The sequence below is a fragment of the Gorilla gorilla genome, chromosome 17 (genome assembly GCF_029281585.2).
Source record: "Gorilla gorilla gorilla isolate KB3781 chromosome 17, NHGRI_mGorGor1-v2.1_pri, whole genome shotgun sequence".
NCBI classification, from domain to species: Eukaryota; Metazoa; Chordata; class Mammalia; order Primates; family Hominidae; genus Gorilla; species Gorilla gorilla.
This window is the reverse complement of record NC_073241.2, coordinates 99,230,874-99,256,742: the sequence shown is the minus strand read 5'-3', so window position 1 is coordinate 99,256,742 and position 25,869 is coordinate 99,230,874. Positions and strand designations below refer to the sequence as shown.

The window sequence follows — 25,869 nt, the reverse complement described above, 5'->3', positions numbered from 1 at the left end:
CTCCTTGCTCTGCATCTGGCTCCTTTCCTACTGTGCCCCTGCACAGAGCTCACAGTGCATTTTACGTTGTAATCATCTGTTTAGTTTTATGGCTTCCTTATTAGTTCCTAAGCCCCGTGAGGACCGAGACCATGCCTGAGGTATTATCCACTCTATCCTTAATAGCTGCTTTTTGATTAATTTAGTTTTTGAGACAGAGTCCCACTCTGTCACCAAAGCTGGAGTGCAATGGCACAATCTCAGCTCACTGCAACCTCCACCTGCCAAGTTCAAGTGATTCTTCTGCCTCAGCCTCCCAAGTAGCTGGGATTACAGGTGCCTGCCACCACACCTGGCTAATTTTATTTTTGTATTTTTAGTAGTGATGGGGTTTCACGATGTTGGCCAGGCTGGTCTCGAACTCCTGACCTCAGGTGATCCACCTGCCTCGGCCTCCCAAAGTGCTGGGATTACAGGCATGAGCCACCGTGCCTGGCCCTAATAGCTTCTTTAGTACTTCTCATGTGCTAGGCCCTTACCAAATATTTTTGAACTGAATTTGTAATTGAAGTAGGTGACTCTTTTTGTAAGCTCTTTCAGGGACATGATAGGTCTTGTCCCATCAACATTGCCTCACACATATTTTACAATAGACCGTTAAGAGTAGATTTGTTTAATTGAGATGAACTCATCTCCATGTTGAAGACTAAATTGGCTGTCCCCTTCTCCTTGCTTGGTGTGGCTGGTGAGACACAAATTTCATCTCATATGGCCTTGGGTAGGTGGGTTCAGTGGGTAACTGACTTGTTTTCAAGGTTTTAGAGCCAGGGGCTCTTGGTCATTATAAAGCTCTTTTGCTCCTCTTTGGAGTGAATTCAAACCACTCATTTTCCTTCACTATAACTTCCCTCTGTGATCTCAAAGCATAATCAACAATGGATTAAGTATTAGACAGGAGACTCAATCTTTGATCCTTTTCAATGACTCCCCCCTTGTCCAAGAAGCTGTATGAAGAGTTAAAGATATATTTATACACATAACTCAGGTCATACCTGAAGTTCTCAATGATAGACGAAAGCACCCATTTGGAAAAGTAAACTCAAACTAACAACTAAACTAAACTAACAGCGCTAACACACTAAAATCAGGTAGGAGAACATATAAATTCCTGTGCTTTATTTTTAAAAAGTCAACAGCTGCACAAGAGGCATATCTTAGGAGCAGCACTGTAAATGAAGAGGTGCATATAGGCTAAAATATGAGCATAAAGTGCGTGTGTTGGGGGTGTGTGTAACCTAGCTTGAGGAGGAGGAGCAACCCAGGAAAGCTCAATGGAAGAGGCAGAAAGTAGGAGAAGGAGGGAAGGAAAGACGGTGCTGGGGGAGGGAGTGGCCTGGTCCAGAGTTCAGATGTGAGATGGAGTGTATGTGGTGAGTTGGAGGATCTGAGAATGAGCCCAGGGGCAAGGTGAGTGGTGGACCAGAGCTGACCCTTGGAGAAACCATGACTACTTCTATTAGGCCTTAGAATATGTGCTGAGAAGTTTGAATTTTATCCTGGAGGCTTTGGGGATACATAGAATTTTAAGCTAGGGACTAACAGGGCCAGATCTGTTTTACAAAGATTACTCTGGCTGTACTATGTAATGTATATAGAGAATTATGACAAGGCGCTTGTCATTACCACCTGGGGAGAGGTGATGATAAGAACCTGTTCAAGTGGGAGAGCAGAGAAGTAGGCAGATGTAAGGCTATTAAGGAGGAGGAAGTGACAGGATTTGGGTGTGAGTGAAATGGGAGGGATGCACAAAGGAAGGAGTGAAGCTTGGCTTCAAATCTTGATAGCAGGTCATGTGGGGAGATGGTATTAACCGAGATAGAGATTGTCAGAAGGATACCATGTCACAAAGGTTGAGAATTCGTATGCAGAAAGTTATACTGCTCTCTCAACATCCCTTAAAGCAAACTTGATGAGCATATAATGAGTGCCCATTGGGTGCTCATATTGAGTATAAGAATCTCGTCTGTTCCCTTATGTACAAAATGTATAAAAAGGACAGTTCGTGCCCCTAGTAGGTTGATACCCTAGTGGATGAACCATGTATTCAGTATGAAAAATAAAGCTAAGATTTCTAGTCCAATGACTCATTAAAAAATATTGTGTGGTTTGATGCTTGTCTAAACATCAGGAAAACAAATATACTTTTTGTATTACTTTATGAATCAAACACATCATTGTTTCTTGTTGAGATGATAAATGTTTTGAGTCATGGCTTTCTGGAGGATATTTTATTCAGTACAGATTAGTCTGACAGCCTATATTTTACCTTTTATTTTTTAAGATGTATTTCACTTTCAGCATCTGAGTTATATTTTGGGAGAGGAAATAGAGGGATGGTTAGATGGTCAATGTCATACTAAATTATTCCTTAGGGCTAGAGCATTCTTAAATTCTATTATTTAAAATTGGTTTTGTCTTGTTACTCTTACATGATTTTATAAGTAACCACACACCAAATTAATCTTTTCCTGAAATATACATTGAAGTTTTTAGTTTTGTTTGTGGTATATTACAAATAAATCACAAATCAGTATCTGTGTGGTTATCTCTGATTGGTGAAATCATCAGTGATTTATTTATTTGCATCACTTAGATGTCTAATTTAAACCTGCGAGTAAATTATTTTTGCTGTAAAATGCAACTGAATCTATTCACAGGCAAAAAATATGCTTTGTTCTCTTAACTGTTATTCTACAGTAATATACCTCTGAAATGAAATAGCACAACTGCAATAAACCTCACATTAGGGTATATCTGTAATCATTACCACTGGCTCTGGCACATCCTGTGATTTGATTCTGATCCCCAAATTTTATGGCTTTTTTGTTTTGTTTTGCTTTTAAAAGACAAACCTATAAATGTGAAAAATGTAATTCCAAGACAATAGAGTTAGGAAGCCATTACTGAAGGCAATTGTGGAGGAAAATTGAGAGTGTAAAATGATAACTTTAAAATATTTAAAATTATGGAGGTGGAAATTAAATTGCAGACTTTGGGGAAAGTGCGTACTATGCAGGGGAAATGGAAGTCATCCCTAACTTAGAAAAAGAGTGTGTAGTGAGATAAAAGAGCCAAGGAGAATGGCAAACACTGAGCTTAAATATTTCAAAGCAACTATTTCAATTAGTTTCTGCATTTAAAAAATGGCACGTAGCAATAGGACATATACCAATTCATAGGAAGTATATTTATCTAAGTTCTTTCTGACCTAGCTTCCAACGGTATATTTGAGAACTAACTGTAATCTGGAAAAGAATTGTTTGTTTTCTCCATTTCATCTTTGCTTCCAGTGTTTACAATTTTAATGGGGCTGTTAGATGAATTCTGGCAAATGGAGAACCATGGCATGATACAAAGTACCTGGGGACCTTTGGTTAGTTACATTAACATTGAATTCATTTATTAGATTAAAAATACATCATATGGACTCTTTGATCATTTGCTAAAGTGTATATGCATTTCTGCATATTTTTACTCATTCTGTTACTAATAAAGCAAATAGCAATGATTATCAACCCTATCAGATCCAATGTTCTCTTCTGTAATAAATACTTTATAAGTCTCCTTAACCATTTTGAAATCATGTCCAGGTGCTATTGTGTGAGAGGGATAAAATGAAATGGTGAAATGTGTTCACCTCCATTTAGAATCACTGTGAACTATGACTAGAAGATGTGATTACCCTGAATGGCATTGTCAATCATTAACGATACTGTTTCCAAAATGAACAACTCTGGTAAAGCTCTAATACTTCAAAGTAAAATCTTCCCTCACTTTAAACTGAACAAGAGTAGAATTTCTAGAAAATCAGAGTATGCTAAGATAGTAAAAAAATATTTTTTTGGGTGTTTTCTTGTGCCAGTTTACTTTCAGGCGAGTGAGGACCTATTGCATTATTGATTTTATTTCCTTTGACTTTCCTTTGCAATTTCCTTGAGATTTGGCTCAGAATTTGGGACATTGTCTTAAATATAGTAGGTCCTCAATTGATGGTTATTTGTGTGTTAGTTACTTTAGAGCATGAACATTTCTGTTTTATTGGGAGTAACAGAATGACAGCTGAATGCAACTGAAATGGTTGTGGTTGTCATTCTCAATTAGAAGGAGGGCCAAAAGTCTAGTCTATCTTGCCTTTTCTTCTTTTTCCAATTTACTTCAGTAGAAATGCTTTTGTAAAGGAGCAATATATAGGACTTGGCACAAATGCTGAACTCTGTAGCCCTTCAGTGAGAAAATTGGAAACTGGCAGAACTATCACAAGGAATTGCTAACCACAAAACTTGAAAATAAATATTCTCCTCTTGGTCCATGAACTCAATGGAATAATTGATATATGGTGTTCACTGTGAGTTTCTTTTCTGGTAGTGCTAATCAGCTTGAACCAAGCTCCTCTTTGTCTTCCTCGAATTGCCAATGGCACTGATATGAGGTGATTGACTTGAAGCAGTCAAAGAAGATCTCATCAAACTCATCAAAAATGTCAAGGTCATAGAGTAGTTTTGCAGGTGTGATCTGAAATATTATATAGAAAGGTAGAATTTCAGAGCCAGAGATTTTTCACATTCTGACATAATACATACAAACCGAATTCATAGATGGTAGTATAAATACTGGACATTTTAGATTATTGTTCCAAAATCATGCTATGAAAATATGATCACAGTGAGACAGCTTTCCAAATTTTGGAAATCTCTCTAATAGAAGTAGTGCATTTCCCCCAACTCATTTTGTTTCCAGAAACCTCATTAAGATCAATAGAATGATAGAGAAGTCATGGGATGCCATTTTTTCCCCTTCACACTTTAATAAGAAACATCTTCTTCCTTTTTCTCCCTTTCCTGTGAGGTTGTCTATAATTCTCCAATTCTTTTAGCACATCTGAAGCCCATCTTTCAGAGGGCTGGTCCCTTACTCCATAATATGCAGGCTTAGCATTTCACTAGGACACTTGAGCCCTGCAAAAAGAGTTCTCTGCGCACACTGAACTCCTGACTGCTCGTGAGGTCCATCCTGCAGAGACTTCTCCTGCCTCCTTCCCAACTACTCTAAGCACCAACTTACCCCACGCTTGTAATTTAAACGGTAATTTACAAAGGTTGTTACTCTAAGAGTATGGCATATGTTTACTGAGTTCGCTCTAAGATGATCTATTTTTTTTAAATAATGTTCACATGTAATGCATAAACATAGATTAATAAAATTCTAGAGTTGCTTTAGGCAGTTTTTCATTTAGAAAAAAGCACATGTTTAGAAAATAAAAAGTTTATTTTGTTTTCTAATTATGACCAGACCTGTCCTTTTCTCACTCTGAGAAATAAAAAGCTTAAATAATCCCATCTTTGATCTGTGCTCTGTGACAATAACAAATCCTTTAGGCACACTTATCTCTTCAATAAGGACTTTTTTGGTTTTCAGAGCTCTGGCGATCTATTTTCTAAAATGTTTCCACGTTCATTTTTCTTTCTATGATATCCTTGGTATTCTGGTGATGTCTCTCTCTGTCATCCACTGCTATTGGGAAAGGTGAGGGGGTGGAGACAGGGAAGATGGCTGTGGTTGCTGGGCTGGCAGGTATGACGGCGCATCCCAGAGCCCGTTTATCCCACTGTCTGGTGCTGGTGCTAGAGGAATCTGCCCATCAGAAGTGATCTTTTCTATTGTCCCTATTCATAATAAGCAGAGTGTCATTTAGATCTGAGAGTACCTTATTCTAGTTATAAGAAACCACTGAGACAAACTGTTTATTGCACTGAGTTCCCTAAATGCTTTTTATCTGCTAGCTCCTGCTTGTGCTGTGTGGTTCCTTTCCTAAAGCTGAGGAGAGAGAGAGAAACAGATCCCATTTGTTACAAGTGATTAGATCCAAAGACTGATTCTTCTCTTTACTTCTCTACCCTGAATTTCATCATCTGTAAAATGATACAATAATCCATACTTCACTGAATTGTAAATGTGAAAATGAAATAGTACTGCATATGCAAAGCATTGAATATAGTCACAAGCAGATAATAAGTCCTCAAACTATAGCTGTTATTATTAGTCAGACCTAAAGACTAGATTATTATCATCTTTCTTAATAAGGATCATGAAATATAGCCAAATCCCTGAGCAAATCAGAGGTGACATTTGTTCTAGCCCTCAGTAGAGAGGAATTTTGTGTCCAAAAATTTAAAGAATTTTGTAGTCTAGACATCTCAATCTCAAAATGTACAGAGCTTTGTATACCCTTTCTCAGAACTCAGGAAGGAAAAGATATGTGGATATAAGCGAACAAACAAAAACATAGAAGAGGCATCATTTTAAAAATAGCCACTCACTTTATGACAACATTGCAGATTTTGATGTCTTCTGGGTTTTCACAAATTTCTTCCCGTAAGAAGGCTCAACCATTTTATGTTTAAATGAAGAAATGAAAGAAACACTTTGACTTTTGTTGCCATTGCTTTTGGTGTTTTAGGCATGAAGTCCTTCCCATGCCTATGTCCTGAATGGTAATGCCTAGGTTTTCTTCTAGGGTTTTTATGGTTTTAGGTCTAACATTTAAGTCTTTAATCCATCTTGAATTAATTTTTTTATAAGGTGTAAGGAAGGGATCCAGTTTCAGCTTTCTACATATGGCTAGCCAGTTTTCCCAGCACCATACATATGTAACAAACCTGCATGTGTGCACAGGTACCCTAGAACTTAAAGTATAATAAAAAGAAAGAAACACTTTGAATAGATATAAGAAAATGAAGAATTTACTGTATTCAGTTGAACAAAAAGTTAAGTCCACAGCCAAGAAATATGATTAAGAGATATATTTTTGTGGGCAAAGACTCTTAGTTCAGTATGCTTATTAGTAATACACACACACATATGCACACACACATACACACATGTAAAATGAGCATATTCTATTTTATTTTGAGAAAAGAATAAAAATCACAGTTAAAAATGTATACCAAAGTATTTACCTCTTTATTTTAATCAAGTGATTAGAAAATACATGAAAAAGTAATACATGGGGCAGATAAGTGTGGTGAAAAGAGTTGCTTTGGATTAGAGTTGAGAATTCTGGCCTCATTTTGAGTCAATTGGGTGTTATTCCAAACTTATATGAGTGTTAGCATTCTCGTGTGTGTGAGGATTGCCGACCTGCGGGGATGGGTGAAGTGGAGTGCCTGGCCGCATCAGTTGTGCCCACTCTATGAACATGGACTTTAAGGTCGCTCTTCATATGTGGTTTGTAGCAATATCTGTTTAGGGTTTATTTTCAATTTGTTTTGGTCCCAACTTCCAAAAATGAAGAAGGCAGTTCCCAGGGCTTGCTAGGCTAATAGACTTTTAATAGCTCAATATTCTAGTTGGATAAATGTCAGCATTTGGAGAAAGGATGCCGGTGTTCAGTTGCTCTTTGCTAATCCACTCTATTGCCCTTCCTCAAGGGAAAGATGGGGCTCTGTGGCAATCTCCAGCACCCCAAACCTGTTCCACTGAGCCTTCTCTGAATTTTTTGACAGTACTCACTTTAAAAAATAAGATTAACTCACATGTGCCAACATAGACCTATCTCAAGGAAGACAGAGAAATTTATACTTTTTAGCTAGCAAAATGTTGGACCATTTCAATTAACATTGTTTCTTGTGCACCAGTATGTTGAGCTAACTCACTTCGCCAACACCCAGTTTGCTATTTATGGCCTCGGTTCCACCCATGAGAACTCATTATTATTCCTCTTTCCTAACCGACTGCAGTGTAGTCCCAACGTCTCGTGGTGTTTACTCCATTGCCTTGTACCACTCAAGATGGTGTTGCAAAAACATTCCTTCTGCTCTACCATCTGTCTTGTGTTTCTTTTCTTTTATAGACTCCCAAATCTGGCCCTCTTACCCTTCTAATAATCTTTAAATTTTAGAATATTTTTAGATTTACAGAAAAGTGGGAAAACTAGTACAGATAGTTTCCATATACCCCTTATCCAGTCTCCCCCATTGTTAACATCTCACATTGTTGCGGTATGTTTGTTAAACCAAAGAAACTGAAACTAGTATACTACCGTTAACTCAGCTCTAGACTTTATTTGGATCCAAAGTGTTTATGTTTTGTCCTCTTTCCTTTCCAGGGTCTCCTTCACCAGGCCACCACATTGCATTGAGTTGCCACTTCTCCCCAGTTTCCTCTGATCTGTGACAGTTTCTGTCTCTCCTTGCTTTTCACAACCCTGTGAGGCCTGAGGAATACTAGCCCAGTGTCCTGCAGAGCATCTCCCAATTAGGGTTTGTCTGATGTTTCACTCATGATTAGACTGGGAATATGGAATTTTGGAAAGAATACCAGAGTCATGAACCCCTTCTCATCACATCATATCAAGGGGTACCTCATATCCACGCAGCGTCACTGAGATGTTGGTCTCCATCATGTGGTTAAGGTGTGTTTGCCACGTTTTCCCACTGTGAAGTGAAGTTCCTATTTTTCCTTTCTGTGTTCTAGTCTTTGGACTCAAGTCTCCAAGGTGTGCCCATCCTCACAGGGCTGCCTCCTTCTTTAGAAAACTACTAACACAGTGCACCAAGAGTATCAAAACATTTACAGAAATTTTAAAATGCATAAAAGAAATAAATGAAAAAAGTTCAGGCTGCCATTCTTGTGTTTCCTCTTCCCATTTCCTGTTCAACTCTCATTCAGAGTACACACATGTTCTAACTGTTAGCAAAGTGTACATACATGTTGTTGATAAATTTTTTTTGTACATTATGTCATAAGCATTTCCAATACTGATAGACTGATCTTTACTTTTCATAATTTGCTTCACCTTGTTAAGTTTCTGGACATTTAGATTCTTTCCAGTATTCTCTATTTCAACTAATGCTTGGTGTAGTCATCTTCACATATTTAATGCTTTAAAGAATTATTGTTGCGTAGGATTAATTTGCAGACATTTCCTCTGACGTATAAAGAACACAAATTAAATGCTGAATACATGTATTATTATCTCCTTTAATTCCCAAATTTCATTGCAAATCCAAAATAAATACCACGGACACTCTTGTTTCCCTCTTGCTGTTAGTTTTTTCTGGGCTACTTGCTTTTCTGAATCGATGTGATGATTACAACTATCCCTGCTAATAGCTGTACTCACACTGGTTTTTTAATATTGTTATATTTTTCATTTTAACTTCATTATGGTTTGAACTAAATAATTTCAGCCTCTTCTACCTCAGGGAGTTGTGAGAAATACTGTTGATCTTTCTGTGGTTTGAAAAGCACCTGGAGCTCTTTGGAGAGGAGGTATTAAAACCATAAATTTGCAGTGCTGGCTGATGCTCAGGGGTGTGTGGTGCCAGGAGGGAAATCTGCTGTGTGGGTTTCCATTTGGCAAAAGTGGGAATGGAGACCCAAACTCATGTAGGGCCTGGAGTGGAAAATATTGCTCTGAGTTCCTGGTATCATTCGCTAAATTTACAACACATCATCTTTGGAGATGTTTTCTCGTCCATTTAGTCCCCCCAAAATTATTGGGAGACTTAATGTGCCTGGCATTTTGCTAAGATTAGACATATTGAAGGTACAATGTCTTTAAGGAGTGGATAGTTTCTTAGGGCAGGAAGTAAATGACAACAAATAAAAAACAACACAATAGAAGGTAGAGGTAAAACAGAGGAGGGAGTAGTTAGCCTATTTTGAAATGAGTAAGAAAATACTTCCTTGAAATAGGTGATGTCACAGAATAAGTGATATCACAGGATAAGGTGGCATCACAGGATAAATTTTGTAGGATAAATAGCAGTGTTCTTGGAATGAAGTGGAAGGATTATATGAAGGCATTCCAGAAGAAGAGATAGCTGATGCAAGATCATAAAGGTGAATATTGTTCTTGGGGAAACTGGAGTATATGGCAGATTCTAGTAGGAGATGAGAATGGAGACAAAGGCAAGAATAAAATCATATAGGATTTTGCTAAAGAACATGTGCTTTGTCCTGTAGTAGGAATAGGAAACATCTGAACCTTTCAAAGTACAGCTGTCGCCTGATAAGATTTATATGTTAGTTATATAGTCTTTGATGCAATATGAATTGGAGGGAAAAGGGGCTACAATTAGAGTTCATTTTGACAACTATTTTAATAGTCCAGTTGAAAAAATGTAGGGAAGCCTCTAATAACCATATCTCAAATTTTCATTCTGTTTGGTTAAGAACACCGTTCATCATCTTTGTGTTAGTCATTCTTGCTGTTGTGCAGATTTCTTTGAGATTGTGCTTAACTCCTACAGAGGTAGTAAATGAATTCTCAAGTATTTATTAATCATCCAATATGTACAAGCTATTATATAAGGTTTTTCCTGAGATTAGAAGGAGTACAATTCACCCTACAATTAACTGGCAAGCTTTTGAAACATGGTGGAGTAACAAGAAACAAACAAATATTTTAGAAATTATTTTTGCCTCCAAGGAGCTTGGCATAACTGAGAAAAGCAAGACATAGCCACAGAAATAGAAAACACGACAGTTTATATTTTGCAAGTGCAGTACTTTGTTATATCCAATTACACAAAAGTGTGGAAAGAGAGAGCCGTAGGATTCAGTGGCTGAGAGATTACTGTGGGTAAGTCCTGGGAGAGAGATAGGTCAAGCTGGGACTTGAGAGAGTGATAGAGCCAAACAGAGAGTCAAAGACAGAGTCGGTTTTGTTTTGTTATTAATTTTTAAATTGTAAATTGACAATTTATAATTCTATAAATTTATAGGGTACAAACAGAGGTTATAACTTATAAATATAATGTGTAATAATTAAATCAAGCTAGTTCACGTATCCATCCTCTCAAATACTTAACTTTTTTTGTGGTGAGAATATTTGAAATTCACTCTCTAGAAATTTTGAAATGAGCAATACTCTCTTATTTATATGCATCAAGCTGTGTGACGGAGCTCAAAAAAGGAAGAATCCTATGTCTTCTGTCTGACTGAGGTTTTGTACCCTCTTAACCGTTATCCCCTCATTCTCCCAATCCCCAGCCACTGTAAGCACCATCCTACCTCCTGCTTCTATAAGAGAGATTTCATTGACTCAGGTCATGTTATCAAGAAGACATTCAAGGGCCAGGTGTGGTGGCTCACACCTGTAATCCCAGCACTTTGGGAGGCCGAGGTGGGCGGACCACTTGAGATCAGGAGTTCGAGACCAGCCTGGCCAACATGGCAAAACCCCATCTCTACTAAAAACACAAAAAATTTAGCTGGGCATGGTGGTGCGTGCCTGTAATCCCAGTTACTCAGGAGGCTGAGGCAGCAGAATTGCTTGAACCCAGGAGGTGCCGAGTCAAGATACCATCACTGCACTCCAGCCTGGGCAACAGAGTGGGACTCCATCTGAAAAACAAACAAAAAAGACATTTAGGAATGTGGTTCCAGGCACACTGATGGAAATTTAGATTCTAGGCTCCAAGTACAATTTAGTAAAGTTCTACAATTGTACTTGCCTTAGATTACATTCACCAGAAGCAGTCCCTGAGAAGAGGATAAATGTGAAAAGGACCCATTAGGAAGTGTTCGCAGGGAAACCCATCAGGGGATCTGGATTGGAAAGGGAAGGAGAGATCCAGCAAGGGCACAGGATCCAGTGAAGTCTAGGGAAGCTGCCTGGTCAGGAAAAGCAAACTCTACCAGGGTCAGTCACTGGATCAGGGTCCCTTGATCAGTGTGTGCATTCTCAGGCAGGCTCCAGCCACCCTGGGCAGTGCTCCAACCTAGCGGGGCAGGTGCTGGCTGTTAGGGGAGAAGAGAGCACAGAAGTTGGGGTGTTTCAAGAAGGCAGAAAGGTCCCAGGAGGTGTCCATAGAGCTTGACAGCATCTGCTCACTGTCCGAGTCAAGCCTGGCTCCTGCTCCATTTTTATGGACTTCCCTGCATTGCAGGGTGTTTGGAACTTACTGCTTAGCGAAACCCAAGCAAAGATTTCATCTTTCAGTTCTTCCCATTCGTCATTTGCCATTTTCCCTTACAACGAACGTGAATATTGTCTGAAACTCGAAGTCCTCCAAGAAATCCTCACCTTTCTTGCCTGCGGCCAGTTACAGCGTGAAATATTTTGCTAGGCAAAATAGGACTCATATTCACATTTTCAGGAGAGAGCTGTAAGGGTGAATTTTTAGTTTGCTTTTCTTTAAGTCCTGTTGCTATTCCTGACTGGAGATTTTTGCAGCGCTGAGCAAGACCAGAGGACCTTGTGTTCTCCTTTCCCTACAGAAAATGGCTTCTATTTCATAGGTCATGTCTTTTGCCTGCAGAAATTTGCAGAAATTATCTTCCAATTTTCAGAGCAATTTTAATTGGATAGGAATCACACTGTTAGCAATGGTGAACCTCTGATTTTCTGAGCAGTGTGTTTTAAAACTTAGTTTTAGAATTAATTTTATTACATCTTTTTTTTCAGTGGAAGTCAAAATATGTAAGTTCACATCTAGGCATATATAGTATGTGTAGAGTACATTCTGAGGGTGTGCAGGTACTGTTTCTTGGTTTCCCATTTCTAACATTATATCAGTTGGTTCTTAGTCATTTTTCATATGTCATGCATCACAAATGGTACTTATTTGTTCTCCACAAAGCCATCTGGAAATACCAAAGAAATGTAATGAAGTAGATACTAAAATAGTGACATGGTCAGAAAATATGAGAAGAGGAAGGAAATTGAACCCGGAGTAGATGCTCTGAAGGCATCAAACTTATGCAATCGAACAGCTTAAGTTTGGAGTCCTAAATAGATTTTCTTCTGGCAAATACCCTTGTGTTTGGTGAGAGAATCTTTGACAGACCTTGGTGAGCACCGTCGGGCAATAGCTGCTTCTGAAACTCACAGCTCCGTCTCTTTGGATCTCTGCAGATGCCATCAGGGCGTTAGTGGGGAATTTCTACAGGCTCTCTTTGTGCTTTCATCACTTTGTTCTTTGGAGGACTTATCGTCTTTTTACAGCAATTATCTGCTTGTGTGTCTCCCCCCTAACCCAGTCTGTGTTTTATTTACACCCAGTAATCTTTGTGGATGAAGGAATGAATGTTGAATGAATAAAGGAAGGAAAAATAAAGGAGGTAAAATTTCACCGCCTCTGGTTTGCAGTCCATCTTTCTGCATGAGTCTCCCACCAATCCCGCACTTCCACTCACTCTCCTTCTCCGCCCTCTGCCCCGTGGTGCACTCACCTTGGCAGGGACAAGGCTAGTTCTGGGCTCTCCTGTCTCTCCTTTGCCACAGCAAGTCTATTGCTGGCCACTCTCCTGTGGGAAACATCTTCCTTGCTTTCTACTTGGAAAACAATCTAATGGACAATTTCACACTAATGTGTTGGTGCCTGCCAGGAATTGAAAATTTTATATGCATTTTAACAAGGACAAGTGCAGAAATTGATTTCTAATTATAAGAGTTAAGGCATCAGAAAATAAGCTATCTAGGAGCAGAGGCGTCCTTGGAGCTGATGTTGCCTCTGAGATCCTGCCCTGCTGCAGGGTAGAAAAGAAAACTCTGGCTGTCACTGGAGTCCCTTCTCAGGGCTGGTTTGAGACTGGCTCCCTAGACGCCCTGCCTAGGTAAGAATGTCCTGCCATTCACAGCTGGGTGACTTATTTGTGGGGACTAAATGCACTAGCTTAGGTAATGCATTTAATGCTGGCACTTAGTAAGGACTCGTTCAAGCCTTATTATTTTACTTTAAAAATATACTGAAAATATTTTTAAGTATATGGGACAAAATGCTTAATGTAGTCTCCAGGGACCATCACTAACAATCTATTCTCTAGTAGGGAATCATTAGAGATGGTGTTAATCTCTTGATGTCTTTTTCTGTTAAAAACCTGCCATGCAGAAAGTCTACATTAAATTGTCTAACCTGGGGGGCCAATTGGTAACATTTTAGTAGAAAACAGACCAATGCTCTTGGGCATTTTATTTATTTTTTTTGGTTTTATGAGACCTCAGAGATGTACTACCTATATTTAAAATTCTTATATCCCATTAGTCAGTAATTTTTCTGGTTGAGAGAAACTGCAGAATGGCTCCAAAGTTTGACTTTTCCATGTGATTCAGCAAATCTTATGATACTGACTATAATAAAAAGCATCATTCTCATTGTACCGTGGTGGAGAGATTGAAAGTTATTTTTTTTAACAATTAGAACCTGAACACACATTACACCAAGGGGACCCACGGTTACCTTTCAGGAGCCAATCTCAAGATTCTGGAGCTCCATGGAGCTGCCCCTGGAGGCAGCCTGGGCTCTGAAGCTGGGGAGGCAGGTGGTCTCAGCAGTTGCTTTGACTCCTGGGTAATCTGAATCACAAACCTGCCGGGGCCTGCATTGCAAGTCCTTTGCTGTTCAGTGCTTAGACAGGGGAATCGTTCTTTGGACATACTGCAAATCATCTCTTAATATGGATTTTCTGGGCTGAATCCTGATTTGCCATGCAGGACACGCAGCCTGAATCTAGTCCCTTTTTTTTTTATTTCCACAAATGGCCTTGCCTGGCTTTCCTTCATGATGGCTTTGTCGGGTTGTGTTTTTATCTCTTTATTGTAACTCATTCTTCCCACTTTATCTGTGCCTTTCAGTTAAGCGGTCTTTTAGCTTATTTTTTATCTTGTTTGGTCCTTTCCCTTTTATCTGCACTTTCGATGAAAGACAGAAATGGCAATGCGTGGGAAGCAGTGTTGTGAAGACAGCCGATTTTCTCAGCAGGGTGGACTTGCTGCTTCTGGTGGGTGCTGGCGAGGCCCAGACTGTACCCAAGATGTCATCCTGATGGTCCTTACTCCCTATTAGTGTCCTAGAGCTGCTGGCACACAATACCAAAAGCTGGGTAACTTAACAGAAATGTGTTGTCTTGCAGTTTGAAGTCCGAAGTGAAGGTGTCAACAGGGTTGGTTCCCTCTGGGGTTTGCAAGGAGAGGTCTCGCCTAGCTTCTGGCAATTTCTGGCAATCTTTGGCCTTCCTTGGCCCGTGGAAGCATCAACCCAATCTCTGCATTCATCTTCACATGGCGTTCTGCTTGTATTCATGCCTGTGTCAGAATTTCCCCTTTTTATAAGGACACGGTCATATTGGATTAGGGGCCACCCTATTCCAGGATGACTTCATGTTAACTAATTGTATCTGCAACAGCCCTATTTCCAAATCAGATCAGATTGTGAAGTACTGGAGGCTAGGACTTCACCATAGGAATGTTGGGGGAGACAATTCCACCTGTAACATCCCCAAACTTGGCCATCTGGGAACATTGCAGCTTTTTAGAGAAATGCCATCCAATACTGTCATTGCTGTCTGTGTTTGAAATGAATGCACATAGGGAGTCTACAGTGTAGGCAGGAGCTTGCATTCTCTTTCTGGGAATGCTGATGCGTTCTAGGGAAGAGGCTTCTGTTTCTATTCTGCTTGAAGCTGCCTGACAGCTCAGTTCAGTGTCCACCACGACTGTCTTTTTCACTTTTTGGCTGTCACAGCCAGAACTATGAGGGAGGCAAAGGCATCCTTGGAAAATTCTGCCTTTTGTGTCTGTGTTTCTCCTTCTGTCCTCAGTACGTCCTCCCACACTGCATGCCCTATGAGCTTCAAAAGTGCCATTTTTCCACTTTCTGGACTTTGTTGCTTGCTTGTAACTGGGAATTTGCCTTTCTATTTCTTTTGCTTGCTTATTTTTGAGAACTTTATCTCAGGCACTTTAGGAGACCTCCTTAGTCATCATGCAGTCAACATTTCATTTTGCATTTATTTGGGTGACTAGTAAGAGTTTGTAGAAAAGTTCTTAATTGAGCATATTCATAGTCTAGGCACAGTTGGGAATACGTGAAGCTACTGGAGCTACTACTATCATCATTTCTAATTAGCTAGTGTAATAATAGTGCTCCTGCAGATGGCTTAGGGCAATGCTGGGCTGTTTAATTTTTAGTCTATTTGAAGCATCGTAAGAACAAGTTATCGTCTCATGCTTTAGAAACCCTGGGGAGAGGTCTGACTGAGCAGGCGCTATTGATTTGCACTTGATCTGCACCTAAGAGATGGTTGAACAAGGAGAGTAGATAGGCTCACTCAGCAATGGTGAGTAGACAGGGAAGGGCAGTGGACTCCTGGGGGCACAACACACATTTTTTTTTAGGGACAAGCAGAAGAAGAGAAAGCATGAAGGAGATAGCAGAGGGAGGTCAGAAAGGAGAGAGGAGAGGCAGGCAAGTGCAATGTCACAGAAGCCAAGGGGTGGAGTATTTCCAGGAGGGCTGGACATCCAGCATTCAGGTCAAGAACACTGATGACATTTGCAGTCTTGGTAGAAGGGTGGAAATGGATGCTCGATTGTGTCGAAGCACACATGGGAAAGGATGAGGCCGAGCAGGATGGGAACCCACTCCTGGAATTTTGAATGAATAGGGAAGAAGAAACAAGGACTGGATGGCGCCAAAAGGTCCAAAGTTGGTTTTCAGGAGTGGGAGAAAGATCCTGTTTAGAGGTGAGAGAGAGAACAGTCCACTTAGAATTGGAGGTTAAAGATACAGGAGAGTTTAGCATTTGTGGTGTTCTGGCATGAAAAATGTATGAGCTTTAAAACCAAATTAGTTTGTCGCGTTTCTGATTCTGTTCTTTGCCAGCTCAGCTCTTTGGGAAAGCTACTTCAGTATATATATTTTTTCAACTGTGAAACAGGCACATTAATACTGATTGGATGTTATTGTTAAGATTAGAGATTGGGTGTGTGAAGTACCTTTCACAGGCAGGGACTCCAATTTAGGTTCCTTCTCTTGCTTCTCAAATCTTGTACTAACAAATACTTTTTTTTTTTTTTTTTTGAGTCAGAGTCTTGCTCTGTCGCCCAGGCTGGAGTACAGTGGTGCGATCTTGGCTCACTGCAAGCTCCGCCTCCCAGGTTCACGCCATTCTTCTGCCTCAGCCTCCTGAGTAGCTGGGACTACAGGCACCTGCCACCATGCCCGGCTAATTTTTTGTATTTTTAGTAGAGACGGGGTTTCACCATGTTAGCCAGGATGGTCTTGATCTCCTGACCTCGTGATCTGCCTGCCTCGGCCTCCCAAAGTGCTGGATTACAGGTGTGAGCCACTGTGCCCGGCCACAAACAAATACTTTTAAAGCTTTTTTAATGGAAGTTTCAAACATATACAAAAATAGAAAGAATAGCATAATCAGTTCCCCTGTGACCACTATATAGCTTCGCCGACTATCAAGTTTGGGTCAGTGTTATTGTTCTCTATTTCTCACACTCTCTCTTTCCCTTGATTAATTTGAAGCAAATTCCAGCCATTAAGTCATCTCATCTATAAATATTTTAGCCTGAATCTCAAAAGATGAGTGTTCTTTTTAACATAAACATGATACCATCATTACCTTCACCCCTCACAAAACAGCAATAATTTCTTAAAATTATTAAGTGTCTACTTTGCATTTCTCCGATTCTATAAATTTTTCCTTTTTAAGTTCCACACATTTTTACTGTGTAATACCTCCCTTTAACCTGTAGGTTTATTCCTCTCCACCTTTCATTTTTTTGTTGTTGTTGTCACCTTGAGTTTTTCATATTCCCATGGGCTGCTTTCCCATGGTGGCATTTGATACGTTTCTCTGCTCTTTGCAGTTCTGTAAGTTGGTGGTTAGATTTGGAGGCTTGATTAGCATCAGGTTTGATTATTTTGACAAGGCTATGGCTTCCAAGGTGGTACTGTGGGAACATAAATGGCATTTGTGAATTTGCAGACACTGAGGATTGTTGCCTAGAACTATCAATTCGTTTAGGCATGACTAATACTATTTTAAATATATTTCTTAATATTAGGGTTATTATAGATGTAAATCTCCCCCAAAATCAGTAAAAATACAATCACATTGAGTGCAAAGTGAATTGCAAATTAATTTTTTCAAGTGTTTAAAGTCAAAAATACAGTTTTATTTTATTAGAAAATTTTTTAAAAAAACTTTTAGGTTTGTGGGTACATGTGAAGGTTTGTTGCATAGGTAAATATGTGTCACAGGGGTTCATTGTACATATTATTTCATCACCCAGGTATTAAGCTCAGTAACTAATAGTTACCTTTTCTGCTTCTCTCCCTCCTCCCACCCTCCACTCTCAAGTACACCCCAGTGTCTGTTGTTTCCTTCTTTATGTTCATAAGTTCTTATCCTTTAGCTCCCATTTGAAAGTGAGAACATGTGGTATTTGGTTTTCAATTCCTGCATTAGTTTACTGAGGATAATAGCCTCCAGCTGCATCCATGTTCCCACAAAACATATTATCTCATTCTTTTTTATGGCTGCATAGTATTCCATGATGAATATGTAACACATTTTCTTTATCCCATCTGTCACTGATGGACGTTTAGGTTGATTTCATGTCTTTGCTATTGTGATTAGTGCTGCAGTGAACATTCATGTACATATGTGTCTTTATAGTGGGATGATTTATATTCCTCTGGGTTTATGCCCAGGAATGGGATTGCTGGGTCAAATGGTAGTTCTGCTTTTATCTCTTTGAGGAATTGCCATACTGCTTTCCACAATGGTTGAACTAATTTACACTCCCACCAACAGTGTATAAGTGTTCCCTTTTCTCTGCAACCTCACCAGCATCTGTAATGTTTTGCCTTTTTAGTAATAGCCATTCTGACTGGTATGAGATGGTGTCTCATTGTCATTTTGGTTTGCCTTTCTGTAATGATGAGTGATATTGAGCTTTTTGTCATATGCTTGTTGGCCACGTATATGTCTTCTTTTGAGAAGTGTCTGTTTGTGTCCTTTACCCACTTTTTAATGGGGTCATTTTCCTCTTGTAAATTTGCTTAACTTCCTTATAGATGCTGGATATTAGACCTTTGTCAGATGCATAGTTTGCAAATATTTCCTCCCATTCTTTAGGTTGGCAAATTTTTTATCCAAAAAATATTGATTGACTTCTCTACTTTATGCCAAGCATGGTTCTAGGTGCTAAGTACAGAGTAGTATAAAATGGTCTAGCTATACAAAGGCTTGGGTTTACGAAGCTGACAGTAAAATGACTCAGGGTTTTGTGAAGTTGGTGAGGGATTTTGCAGAGCTGCTCAAACTGCATGCAGAACTGTTGACCAGTGAGGATGGTGAGGAGGACAGGTCAGTAGCCAGGGAGGTGCTAGTGGGCAGGGGCAGTGGCATGATGTGAAGATGTACCCAGCAATGTTTGGGGTACCCAGGGCATGAGCAGTGGTTGGAAAAGTGATGAAGCACTGAAATAATTTCCAAGGATGATTTGTGGTCAAGCCAGAGAAGCCACATACAAAATAGAGAATATTTAATCATGATATCCTGCAATAAAAATCATGGGAAAACAACACAGTCTATTCAATGTTTATTCTAAGTATTAATACATAGCCACATATAAGTATAAGCTGGTTTTCATTATTTGTATTTGTTTTATTGAAATCAAATTTTTTTCTTCCCAATTAACTACGACAGTTTGGTCTCTGTTTCACGTGAATCCACTTTCCAATTCCAAGTTCATCAGGATCCCAGGGTTCTCTTGTTTGTGTGGGCTCTTTCTGGCAGTTCTTTTCAAGGTCATTTTGAGCTGCCTTCCACTGAGCTTTGCAGGAAGAGCCTGTGGTCTGAGAAGCCACAAGCAATATCTGAGGCAAGGCAGGTTTGGCCGACCTCGTAATAGGTCTTGATTTTCATCTAACACCACTCAGTTACTCTGTTTGTCAGGAAAGCTTAATCAGGGGCTACTCTGAGCTTCTGAACCACCTGGCTCTAGGGTTGGGAACCGCTTCTTTCACCTCCAGGCTGAGTCTATTGAGAGGCGGGTCTAGGTCCTCACATGGAGCCTCTGCTGTAACCTCCCTGCACTTTGCTCCCCAAAGACAGCTGCATCCCCTCTAGGATTTTCCCCATTGCTTCCTGCATTGTCCTTTGTGCAAATGCAGACACGGCTATGAGTAGACCCCTGTTTCTACCTGAGTCGGCAGGTTCACGGGGGCCTGAGAGCATGGTTTTGGTTAGATAGGCAGACAAAGGAAGCTCCTGAGATTGGACGGGGCGGCATCCAGAGAGAAGAAGAAGAAAAACACAAAACAGTTGTGCGTGTGAGCACTGAGGACACGCATCCACACTGCCTCTTACTTCCCAGGGACCAGAAGGGCTCACATGAAAGTCGATTTCTCCTTCTTTTTTTCATTTCTTTTATGTTCTTTCATTTCTCCACATGGTGTGCTAGCATCTGATTTTATGTTGTCACGCATTTCCTTCTTTTCTCACATCTTCCTTTCCCTGTTTTAATTTTTATTTTAATTTTCCTTTTGTTTCTTTTAAGCTTTTATTTCCTTTTTTCCCTTTTTTAATGAATTTTCTTCCTTTGCTTTTCTTTCTTCCCCTTTTCTTGTGTTGCTTTATTACTTAGAGACGAAATGTTTTCCGGGTGTGTGTTATGTGGGTAAATTGCTACCTTTGGTAAACGGTTGTACAGAGGAGAAAGCTGGAGTGCTGTGGTTTTCTTTTTACAACATTTTGACACATGGAACCACATGCTGAAGATGAGAAGCTAGTTTTTGGTGCGGCTGAAACTATCGTAGACATGATACTCTAGTTCAATAGATGGCAAATCTTACTGCACTTTAGACTTGCTTTCATTCTCTCTTTCGAAATGTGACATCTCTTGTTTCTCTGTCTCCTTTCCTTCCTTTTTTCTTCCTCCCTCCTTTTTTCTTTTTCTCTCTTCTTTTTCTCCTTCCCTCCTTCCTTTCTCTCTTTCTCTATTTCTTTTTTCTTTTGTTTGTATGCCAAGACAATGGCTCCTGGGCCAGTCCTGAGTGTAACTGTCACATAGTTGAAGTGACAGATGACTTCCCACTTTTTGCATTTCTCCCTTAGTGCCAGAGAGTTTTGTGACATCATTACTGCCCAGGCCTCACTCTACTGAAATAGCAGGTCAGGATTTGTTGGCATTAGTGATGCCATCAGAAGAAAGAAGGTGTTCATCACTAATAAATGGATCCACTTGTTACCTTGCTGGGTTATCTTAATTTTAAGAAATAATTACCACAGTTTATTCTTTAGATCAGATTCCCAAACTTTTTGGTCTCAAGACCCCTTTATGCTATTTTAAAAATTATAAAGGCCCTCGGGGAGTGTTTGTTTATGTAGGCTATATCTGTCATGTTTACTGTATTAGAAATCAATATTGAGCAAAATTTAAAACACAAGAATTTTCAAGCATGCATACCACTAGCTGGCAGAGCCTCTGGAAATATCTACTGTATACCTGTGAGAGAACTGGAGTGAAGAGGGGGAATTTCATCTCAATATCACTAGGAAAATAGATTTGAACTTGCATATCCCCTAAAGGGACACAGAGATGCCCAGGGCCCCCAAACACACTCTAAGGACCATGGACTTAGATATTTAGTGACAATTACTGAGTACTTTATGCTAGGAATTCCAGAAATGGTGTGAGGAAGGTGGGAGAATACTGGTGGACTTTCACGGTATCAAGAATTGATACCACATGTGGGGCCCTACTACTCATGTGTAAGACAACCCTGTATATCTGAAGAATGAGATCATGTGTATATTCAGTGAGAATGATATGGTATCTTTTTTATAACTGTCAGAGTCTTAGCCAGAATGATTATAACCTGAACATTTGATACTGTAGGTCAGTGTCAGAGACACCAGCCCAGCATTATTGTCTAACAGTCTCTTTGTAAAATTCAGCCTCTTGATATGATACCAAGAAAAGCACCAGGGGTTTTGGCTGTGTTTCTCACTACATGGTTAACCAAGTAACACTTACGGAACTATGTGTGAACAATCATATCCTCTTTTCTATTTATCTCCCGGACTTAAAAACAAAAAACAAAAAACAAAAAAAAACCCTTTGTCTTACAAGAATGTGTCATTCACGACTGGGCACAGTGGCTCACGCCTGTAATCCCAGCACTTTGGGAGACCGAGGTGGGCGGATCACAGGGTCAGGAGATTGAGACCATCCTGGCTAACACGGTGAAAGCCCGTCTCTACTAAAAATACAAAAAATTAGCCGGGCGTGGTGGTGGGCGCCTGTAGTCCCAGCTACTCGGGAGGCTGAGGCAGGAGAATGGCGTGAACCTGGGAGGTGGAGGTTGCATTGAGCCGAGATCACACCACTGCACTCTAGCCTGGGCGACAGAGCAAGACTGTCTCAGAAAAAAGAAAAAAAAAGTAGTATAAAGAGGTCATTCACAATGGAAGAACTGTGTTAGGTAACATCACCAATTATTTTTATGATTAGGTATCTTCCAGTTGGGTGTCCCAAAATTTGACAACCTGGATCTAATCATTTGCTTCTTCTTTTCAGATAGTTTTGAGGCAGCTGTGCCATCAAATAGACACATTGTCTCGGAACCTGGAAAGAATGTCACACTCACTTGTCAGCCTCAGATGACATGGCCTGTGCAGGCAGTGAGGTGGGAAAAGATCCAGCCCCGTCAGATCGACCTCTTAACTTACTGCAACTTGGTCCATGGCAGAAATTTCACCTCCAAGTTCCCAAGACAAATAGTGAGCAACTGCAGCCACGGAAGGTGGAGCGTCATCGTCATCCCTGATGTCACGGCCTCAGACTCGGGGCTTTACCGCTGCCACTTGAAGGCCAGCGCAGGAGAAAATGAAACCTTCGTGATGAGATTGACTGTAGCCGAGGGTGAGTGAGCACCAGACATCTTCTAGTGTCAAACATGGAAAAAGCCAGCCCCGTGGGCTGGTCTCTGTTTTTATTTATGGTAAACATGTTCATTTAATGCGCATATTCAGCATTTTTTTAAATGGCTGAATTTAGTTGAGTTGGCCATTATTCTAGTATTTAGGGTGTCTTTATCTTGTGAATCCATCAATCACAGATACATTGATAAAAATCTTTCGAATTTTCTTATCTGCCACCATCCTGAAACTTAAAAAGAAATTGGTAAAGGGCTGAAAAACATATGGTATTACCAGCCTTCAGGTTTCAGCTGTAGAACTCCTATCTTCCCAATTACATGAATATTTTTGATGGTGGTGATAAGGTGTTAGAATCCCCACATACCCCAGCAATACAAGACAGTGCTAGGTTGATATGGCTGAATCAGGGCTGCGTTGAGTGCAATTCAGCAGGTGTTTGAGAATGTGGTTGCCAGTTTGCCAGACAGGTGCCTTTTTTTCTCTCAGTCTTTTTCAGATGTGGATGCAGAAACAGACTGATGTTGCATCTTAATATTACTAGGAAAATAGGTTTGACCTTGCAGATCCCCAAAAGGGACACAGGGATCCTCAGGGACCCCCAAACACACTATAAGAACCACTGACTTAGATCTTTGGTGACCATTACTGAGTATAATCTTTGTGCTGGTGAAATTGGCCTTTGGGGCTTCCACCTCCTCCAAGGCCTCCTCCAAGGCACCACACTATTTGTGTATTAGGCATTTGTCTTTTTTTGTCACAATGAAGCCTTTCATTGTGTTTCAGGACCTGCAAAACCTAGATCCACTTTGCATGAGTATGAGAAAAAGTAATTTCTTTCACTTACAGAAGTGCTAATATAGAGAGGCCCATACAGAGGTCTGTGTAGAGGCCTGTATTACAGTTGAGAGAGAGGAAGGCCATCCGAGGCTCTCCCAGCTCTGCCTCTGGGCCAGCTTCCTCACTGTCGGGACATGGAAGAGAAAATAATTTATTTTTAACCTTTCACTTTGTTCTCCCTTCTTCCTTTCCTTCCTCCCTCCCCTCCCCTCCTCCCCTCCCCTTCCTTCCCTCCCCTACCTTCCCCCTCCCCATCTCCCTCCCCTTCCCGTCTCCCTCCCCTTCCCCTCCCCTTCCCCTCCCCTCCCCTGCCCCCATCCCCTCCCCTCCCCTCCCCACCCCTCCCCACCCCTCCCCACCTCCCCTCCCCTCCCCACCCCTCCCCACCCCTCCCCACCTCCCCCCACCTCCCATCCCTTCCCTCCCCTCTCCTCCCTCCCCTCCCCTCCTCTCCCCTCCCTTCCCTCCCCTCCCCTCCCTTCCCTCCCCTCCCTTCCCTTCCCTCCCTTCCCTCCCCTCCCTCCCTCCCTTCCCTCCCCTCCCTCCCTCTCTTCCCTCCCCTCCCTCCCTTCCTTCCTTCTTTCACTCTGTTCCATTCCCTTTTCTTTTCTTCCTTCCCTTCTCCCTTCCACATGCTTTCAGCCAGCTAATTTACCTTTGACTTAGTTAGACTTGTAGAGCCAATGCTTGCTAGGCTTTGGCTGTCCCTTTATAGACTTTGCTCATATTGCAAACTGATATTTCTTCCTGTGTTGAAAATGAAGAAGAAAAGGTTTTGTATAAACAGAAGCCTCCACTATAGCTCTGTGTATAATAAGGAGAGCATTTTCAGGGAATAGCATCTTTTCATACACAATCACCTTGGACCACATCAAGCCTCCCTTGTTCCTCTAGGAACTGTGGTGAGACATACATTGGACTTAGAATTTAATGAAAATGATGAGTGGTTGGTGAAATATTTGGGGGAGGAAAAATTAGCAGAGACTCCTCATTTTAAATGTTGACTCTGTTCCTTCAGACACAGACAAAAAGTACTTCTTACCTAAAAATCCCTTGCATTACGGAAGTATTTTTTGAAACTGGTCAGGAAAAAGAAACAGTGAAAACAGATTAGAGACCAAGGCAAGAAAAAAATGTTCTATTCAGAAAAGTGTTATAAAGAATCACTTTCAAACACGTATAAGATTTTGCCCATTATATGCTGAAAAAGTAATTGTAAACATCTTAAATTATAGAGAAAATGAAGGTAACAGATTTTTAGGAGATATGGTTATTTAACTCTTACTAATTAATAAAAATGTCATTCATCTGTCCAAAGATGACTAAGTTTCTTGCACAAAACTATTTCTTTGTATGTAAATTATAAACAGTGTCAAACTCTGCCAATGAAATGAAGATGACTAAATGTAATGGTCAGTATTGTTAGTGTCCGTGTGTTTTGAACAGTTGCAAATGGCTTTTTGACATTCAGTTGACAGATTGAAAGAATGTCAACTGGACCTTGTATCCATTAGTAAAGAGTTATCATTGACAGAAGATGACAGCCATTGACTGTATGTTGAAGTTTAATTCCTTTTTTCAATTTTTATAAGTGAGAGATTGAATATAAAACTTAGATGCAAAGCAAAACAGATCATTTGTGTTTTCTCTGGTGCAATTTGATTATTTCACGTCCTGAGGCTCTTTGGTCAAAAATCAATGTGGAGATTAAAGCAGAGAGACAGATATAAGATGTGGGACAGATTTAATTTATTTCAACTGCCAAGGGAAAGGTGATTGTGGCAGATTTTATAAATTGCTGTACATACTTTTGTTAGTTCTCAATGACTTCTTTTATAGCACATAGTATTGGATCTAAAAGAGAGATTTTTAGGACTCTCATATTCATACACACACACACACACACACACACACACGCACACACAGACATGGACACACACACAGAGAGGGGCTCTTCCTCTGACTCCTACCTGCCTGCATTCATCTTCAGACAAGTACCAGGTCACTCAACAGAGGACCCCTGCCAACCAGCAGGTCAAGTATCCAGGCCTTGATTGGTTTTGAACAGAGGAGAAAATGGCAGAAGCAAGAACTGAACTCACATTTACCACTGACTTTCTTTGCTGAATGAAAAGAAATACATTTCTCTTGTCCTTTGCACTTATGTCCTGAAATGTAGAATGAAATAATTCCAGACTGACTTTTCTGAATTTGAAACTTGCCTGAACTGAAGGGCAAGGAAAGTGGGGACGGGGGGAGCACAGGGGAATGTCTGTTTATTGACAGTGACTACAGTTATTT

The 25,869-nt window shown here is 40.3% G+C and overlaps 1 protein-coding gene across 3 annotated transcripts in view; it reads left to right on the top strand.

The window, feature by feature from the left end:
• Positions 1–25,869, top strand: part of CD226 (CD226 molecule) — a 118,742-nt gene that overhangs the window by 53,466 nt on the left and 39,407 nt on the right. For all 3 annotated transcript variants that reach the window (XM_055368328.2, XM_063699307.1, XM_063699308.1), the window contains exon 4: positions 22,370–22,714. In XM_055368328.2, the coding sequence (XP_055224303.1) occupies positions 22,370–22,714 (345 nt within the window). The remainder of the gene's footprint in view (positions 1–22,369; positions 22,715–25,869) is intronic.